The sequence below is a fragment of the Puma concolor genome, unplaced genomic scaffold (assembly GCF_028749965.1).
Source record: "Puma concolor isolate L17-30 unplaced genomic scaffold, mPumCon1.1.hap2 unalloc_scaffold_40, whole genome shotgun sequence".
Classification (NCBI taxonomy): Eukaryota; Metazoa; Chordata; class Mammalia; order Carnivora; family Felidae; genus Puma; species Puma concolor.
This window is the reverse complement of record NW_028240248.1, coordinates 226,972-233,614: the sequence shown is the minus strand read 5'-3', so window position 1 is coordinate 233,614 and position 6,643 is coordinate 226,972. Positions and strand designations below refer to the sequence as shown.

Sequence of the window (6,643 nt, the reverse complement as noted above, 5' to 3'; positions counted from 1 at the left end):
CCTTTCCCCACAGAGGTGACGGCGGAACCCCTGCCCCGACCGTGTCCCCGAGGGCTCAGGAAAGACACAGCACGGCAACGGGAGGAGGTGTTTATTAGTGGTCCCGCGGGGCGCCGTGGACAGGCGCCCACACCGCAGCCTGGGAGGCCGAGGCCCGAGGGCGCTTTCAGGAGCCAGGCAAGGGCAGGTGCAGGCGGGGCTTCAGGGCCAGGGCTCCGTCCACCTCCCCGGCGGGCCGCAGGCGGTGCCACTGGGCAACAGGCCGCCGGGCGTGGGCCAGCATGTCGGCCCAGTGCTGCAGGGCCTGACCCGAGGCCCGCGCGCCCAGCAGCACCTTGCCCACGGGCTCGGCCCGGAAGTGCGGGCCCCGGGCCCAGACGGCCAGCACCAGATCCACGCTCTGGGCAGAGGCGGGCAGAAGGGCAGGGAGGGAGAGAAAGACAGGGGTCAGCTTGGCCCCAAGGGTGGGCCCGGGCCCACCCCGCCCACCCCTTTCTCCAGGCAGCCCACCTGGACCTGGCTGAAAGGCACGAGGAAGGTGAAGGCCTCGTTGAAGTAGGGGGCGGCCGTGCCCTTCCGAGCCGAGGTCTTTCTCTTCTTCCACTTCCTCTGGTTCAGCATGAGCTGGACCTTCACGTAGGGGTCTGGGCAGGCAGAAGGGGTCAGAAGGCCTCCCGGGTCCCAGGGCCAAGCACAGGGCTCCCTCTCTCTCCATGTGGAAGGGGCAGGGAGGGCTCTCACCTGCCAGTCCCGGGCTCAGGCCTCGGGCCTCCAGCACGACGACGGTCAGCCGGCCCGAGCCGGGCACGTACCGGAGCGAGAGGCACAGCTCACCCGAGGGCTCGGGCTGCGGGCAGCGAGATGGGGGGCCTCGGTCTCCACCGCCCCCCGACCCCCGGGGCACCCCGGGCAGGGCCAGGCCAGAGTCCGGCAGTCCCTGGGCTCACCTCGGTGGTGCCCGGCGGGCCCAGCTGGTACCACTGCTCTAGGACGTGCTGCGGGTCCACGGTGCCCAGCGGCAGGCGGAGCTCAGCCAGCGGCTCGTGGGCAGAGAACCGCCTGAAGCTTAGCACCTGCACCCGCAGGGCGGTCCGAGCCAGCTCGCGCTGCGGCACCTGCAGGAGAGCGTGTGAGCGGGCCCCCTCGCCCCGGCCCCGGCCCCCCGCGCCTCCCCCACCCCAGCCCAGACGCACGTGGAAGCAGCAGGTCTCATGGAACGTGGGGCACAGCGTGCCACGGTGCACCCTGGTCTCGTGCGTGTGCCCCGCCCCCGTGGAGAGGCTGACGCGGGCGTAGGGGTCTGCCGTGCCGCCCGGGCCCCCGGCCCTCAGGTCTGCGGCCTGCCTGAGGCCCACCTGGATCTGGGAGCCAGGGGCTGCTCAGCCGGGGGCCGTCCCCGGGGCGGCCCCGCGCCCAGCGCCCGCCCGGCACCCTTCTCCCCTCCACACACCCCGCGGACCCTCTGGGCCTGCAAAGGGGGCCCCTCACCTCCTGGCTTCCAAAGTCATACCCCAGGGAGAGCAGCAGGCGTCCCCAGTGCCGGGGGCCCCCGGGGGCAGACTCCGAGCTCTCCACGTCCGGCTGCACCTGGGGCGGGTGGGGACAGGAGACGGGGGCTGCTGGGACCGGGCCTCCCGGGCCCCAGCCCCAGGTCTGCGGTCCAAGCACCTACCTCCAGACCAGGCCACAGGAGAGCTCATATCCTCGGTTCTGTGGCACAGGCCTTAACAGATGTGCCTCCCCCACATCCGTTCTTGCAGCACTGCCCTCCTCAAGGACCTTCCGTGGCTCCCCATGGCCCGACCCCTGGGGCCGGCGCTCGGGGCCTCCCTCCTACACTGCCTTCCTCTCGCCTCTGCTCATCACTTCCTCCGGCCGGGAGGGTCCTCCCTGCCTGGGCCTTGAGCCGCCCTCTGGGACTGAGCAGCTCGCAGCCGGTGCTCCTCACCAGGTGGATGCTGGTGGTGCCCTGAGGGCTGCCCAGGCCCACAGCCTCCTGGCCCCTGGGCTTCTTCCTGCAGCCCTGGCAGCAGCAGCAACAGGCAACACAGAGGAGGCAGGACACGGCGAGGACGCCGGCAGCCACAGCGACGGCCGTGAGCGCCCAGCTGGGCCCTGGGGGAGGGCGCAGAAAGGGGCCTGAGGTGCATCCGCGGACAGCAGCTGCCCCCACCGGGCCCGCCATCCCCACTCCCCTGCTGGGCATCCCGCAGCTCACAGGGGAGCCTGGCGACGAGGTCCGGAATGAGCCCGGGTACAGTTGTGGTGCCCGCCGGGGCCAGGGTGCTGTGGGCGTCTGGGGGGCGCCCCATCTCCCCTTCCTGCTGGCCTGGAGCAGAGCGCCCGGGTCACGCCCAGGGACGGCCCCGCGGCCCCCAGCCCCACTGCCCCATCTGCCCAGCAGCATCAGCCCAGGGTTTGCCTGGGCAAGGAGGCCGCCTGGGGTGGCCGGGGGGCAAGGGCTCTGAGTGGAGCCAAGGGAGAGAGGCCCCGGCCAGATGGCCGGCTCAGCAGACACAGGCCCAGCCTCCTGGCCGCCTCCCCAGCCCCCAGCCCCCAGCCCAGCAGGCCAGGCCTTCCTCATTGCAGAGCCTCTTCCTCCAGGAAGCCCCCTCCCTCCAGGCCTCTCTCCCCTGGGCCCTGGGATCTGCCTGGGGGCTGTCGCTGGGGTCCCGGTTCACCCCCGCCCTGACCTCAGGCCTGCCACGGTTCTCCGTCACACAGGTGGAGCCTGTTCACACATGCGGGGCGGCGGGGAGGGGGGGGGCCTCCGGCCCGGGAAGTAACCTGGGAGCGTGGGGGTGGGGGCTCTGAGGGACCGGGGCTCTGTTGAGGTCATGGGGGCAAGCAGGGGGAGCGGTGGGGGTCGGCTGCTGGGGGGGAGCTGGTCCGAGCAAGCCCGGGCTGGAGATGCGTTCCTGGCCTGGGCGCCACGCCAGCCACGCCTGGGGAGAAGGGTGAGGTGGGGGCAGGCAGGGACAGGGTGAAGCTGGGAGAGGCCAGAACATTCCTTGCAAACTGACTCAGCAGCCGCTGCCCGGACCTGCCCACCTGCCGACCTGCCACCCTTCTTGCTGGTGGGAGCGGGGTGGGCCTGGTGTAGCCTCCCCGCCAGGGGTCTGGGGTGGGAACACACCCACGTCAGGGACGTGGGGCTCTGAGCTGGGGGCCGGTGCCACGACGGGGCGTCCTGGGACCCCAGACCCACGGAAGTCTCTCTCTGGCTCAGCTCCTCCCCCCCCCCCCCACCCCCCTGGGGAGCGCTGGTGGCCAAAGTCACGGTTCTGGCCACCAGGGACCACCTCCTGTTTGTCCACAAGAGCCAGGCGGGGCCACCCCCTCCAGGAATCACCAGGCACCCGGCCTGGATCCCCTCGCTCCTGCACGGCGCCCAGGCCTCACTCCCAGAACCACCCCAGCCCTTCCGTGTGCTGTGGACGGAGCCTCCGCTCAAAGAGGCGGGGAAGCACCCAGACCCCAGGTGGCCCGGCCCCCAGGCCCGGCTCTGTCACCCCTGCAGGGGCTGTGTGCATGCTGTCCCCGCGAGGCCTCTCACAGACCCGTAGGCGAAGGGAGAGGAGCAGAGGCCCAGGCCCGTGGAGCCACAGCACCAAGAAGGGACGTGGAGGCAGGTCCCGCACGCAGAGGGAAGGGCCCCGGGCCTGGTCCAACGCCCGCCGTCGCGCTCTGGAAATTGTAACCGTTTTGAACAAGGGGCTGCAAGTTTTCTGCACGGGCCCCACCGAGTATGGAGACGGGAGTGGCCGGGGGCCCCTCGGGTGAGCCCCTGCCGTGGAAGCTCACAGGTGCCCGGACCCCATGTCCCCTGAAGGACGCTCCCAGGTCTGCTCGATGGCCTGAGGGCTTCCGGGGGGTCGGAGCGCCCAGCTCCCCGGGAGCCAACCTTCCGGAAACGCCAGGGCCTGTGTGTTCTGGGATTGGAACAGCTCCACTGGAGGTGTTTATGGTGGAGAATTCCAGACGGGTTGTCGGCTGGAGAATCCCGGCGCGTGCGTGCCCGTGTGTGCGCACACCTGCGGGTGTAGGTGTGTGCGTGTGCCCCTCCCCCCGCCCCTGCACGGGGGCAGGGGCGGGCACCGGCACCCACGCACAAATACCGCTCGCCTGGCAGGATTCCTGGGCCGGCCTGGGGAAGGTTGACCTCAGGACCGCAGGAGATGCCTGGAAGCTGGCCCCAGAGGGTCCCAGGACCCCGGGCAGGCTGGCCTCAAGGGCTGCAGGACCCCAAGGCCTGGGAGAGGCACAGGGTCCCTCAGGACCGCCAGGCCCCCCTGGTGGTGCAGGTTCAGGCAGGCGCGCCGCCACCAGGTGGCGCCGGCCGCTCCGCTGGACCCAGCCGGCAGGTCCGGCCTCTGGGAAAGTGCCCGGGAACCCCAGGGGGGGCGGATACCCGAGGGCGACTCTTGGGGGGCATGGGAGGGCTGTCCGGCTCTCCTACCCCAGCGTCCCCCGCCGCCCTCTGGGCCTGGAGCCACCTCCGGGAGGGGCCTTCCCGCCTACAGCCCAGGAGGCCAGAGGTCCCTCCCGGGTTCCACCCCTGCTCCCTCTTCTGTGACCCGGCGGGGGGGGGGGGTGGGGAAGCCTCTCTAGTGCTAAGGCTCTTTTTCCCCAGGAAGGGGGCTGGGCATCCTTCCTAAGTGGAGTCCCTGTCCCGGCCACCCGCTGTGGGACACGCCCTCCCGCCGCTGTGCAGATCCGTCCTCAAGGCTCCTTGCGGAGCAGGACGGCCTCGTGGCCACCTGCGTGCACGGACCCAGCTTGGCTCCCACTGCTCTGTGCTGACGCTCGATGTTCCTTCCATGCCACCCCACCCCGGGTGGATATTCTTCCAGGCCTGTGTGAGCCCCACCTCCTCCAGGAAGCCCTCCCCGTGACTCCCCACCCTCCGACCACCTGACCTGCCAGGCCGTTTGTGCTGGGTCCACCCTGCCTCTCCCACTCGGGAGCCCCGACTCTGCCAGGCGGGGGGGTCCACGTCAGCCTGGGGCTGGGCACCCACGGAAGTCAAGCCAACCGCTGCCCCCCATCAACAGCCCAGCTGGCATTGTTCGTACCGTGGGAGGGAGCAAGTCTCCCCCTCGGGAAGAGCAGGGCTCCCCCAGATGTTGTTGGGGTGACAGTCACCACCCGCCCCCTCCGCCCCGGTGTAGAAAATTCTCACCTGCTGCCTGAACTTCCTGCGGCCGGCCTGGCCTCCAGGCCTCCTCTCTACCTAGCACACACAAGGACTGCGAGCTCGGAGCCGTGGCCAGGCCTCCAGTGAATGAGAGAGTCTGCTGGGTGGGGGAGGGATGTGAGAGGCAGGGCTCCGGGGAGCCCCACCTCAAGGCCGGAACTGCTGGCCCTCAGGAATCAGGGAACTCCCTTGGGAGGAGGGTCCCCCCTGAGACCCAGGTACCAGGCATCCAGGCTCCGGGCCACCCCCAGGGGTCCCTCCAGGGGACGCGGGGGCATTTCTGGTCCTCCGGAGGCCTGGCAATAAGGGGTTGACTGCCCACCTGGGCTGAACACTGGACAGCGGGAGGGAGGGACGGCCGGACCCGGTCTGAGAAGGTTCTGCACCCCGAGGAGGGTGTCCTGAGCCCCAGGGTCTGGAGGAGCACAGCTTTCTGGTGGTACCGGAAAAGGCACAGGGCCACAACCCAGCCATAACCGCGCGGCTCGTGCTGGGCAGGGCTGGCCCGGACGCACTGTCACGTGGGCAAGCCGTCACCAGGCCACTATCTGGGTCTGCCTTGCCCTGCTGACTCCTGGGCTTCTGGACGTCACTCCATCCATGCCTGTGCCCCCGGCGAGGCTGGCCTGTCCTCAGAGCTCTGGGTTTCTGTTGGACCAGCCCCCCACCCCCGCCGCCACCCCCAGCTCCTGCTTTGACAGGTCCAGCGGGGCCTGTGACCTCAGCGCCCTCTCTGCTCTGGCCAGCTCAGGTCCCTCCCCGGGCCCGGCCCTGAGTGGCCCTTCCAGGCCAGGGTGACTCTCTGAACCCACTCCTGCCCGCGGCCAGACGTAGAGCTGGTTAATGCTTAACAGGAGAGCCAGTGGCACGGGGGCCGCCGGCAGGACTGGTCAGGCCGGACTTCCGGGAGGCTCGGCCCCCGGCTCCGAAGTCGCTCGGGAGACACTGCAGGTGGGGGGCGGGCTTGCGTGTGCGGACCTGCCGGTCACGCGCGGCTCTGGGAACGCATCCCCCCCCCCACCCCGTCCAGGGGCTCGGCGCTTTCTCCTGGTCCTACCCGGCGATGGGGATTTGGGAGAAGCGGCTGACACCTCGGGGCCACGGGAGCAGGCTGTTGGGGGGCAGGCAGGCGCCCGTGCTCCAGGGGGAAGAAGCAAGGCCGGCCGCACGTGCCGTGGGGCCCTGGTGTGGAGGGAGCACATGTGCCCCGTGTGCCGCTCCCCTCCAGCCCCACTGTAGGGCCTTTGTGCCTGTCCCAGGACACGGGCGCCTCCACGGCGAGACGGGCGTCTGAGCGTCCAGGGCAGGAAGGGGAAAACCAAACAGAGCTGGCAGCCCCCGGCCAGCCCTGCGGCCCCCGAGACGGCGGCTTGGCAGCCGACAGCCGCACGGAGACCCTGGCGGGGCTCCTGGACGGGGGTGCTTCCTTTGAGGTTGCCTGGGGAA

At 70.8% G+C, this 6,643-nt stretch overlaps 1 protein-coding gene across 1 annotated transcript; it reads right to left on the bottom strand.

Annotated features, from left to right (window-relative positions):
• Nucleotides 1-74: 74 nt before the first annotated feature.
• SYT8 (synaptotagmin 8) lies at nucleotides 75-5,702 on the bottom strand. The gene is given in 10 exon segments (XM_086696533.1): nucleotides 75-400; nucleotides 511-644; nucleotides 742-847; nucleotides 948-1,115; nucleotides 1,194-1,361; nucleotides 1,489-1,587; nucleotides 1,949-2,140; nucleotides 2,142-2,329; nucleotides 5,183-5,294; nucleotides 5,520-5,702. Coding segments are annotated over 8 exon segments (1,272 nt in total). The 5' UTR covers nucleotides 2,313-2,329; nucleotides 5,183-5,294; nucleotides 5,520-5,702; the 3' UTR covers nucleotides 75-166.
• Between the last annotated feature and the right edge of the window lie 941 nt (nucleotides 5,703-6,643).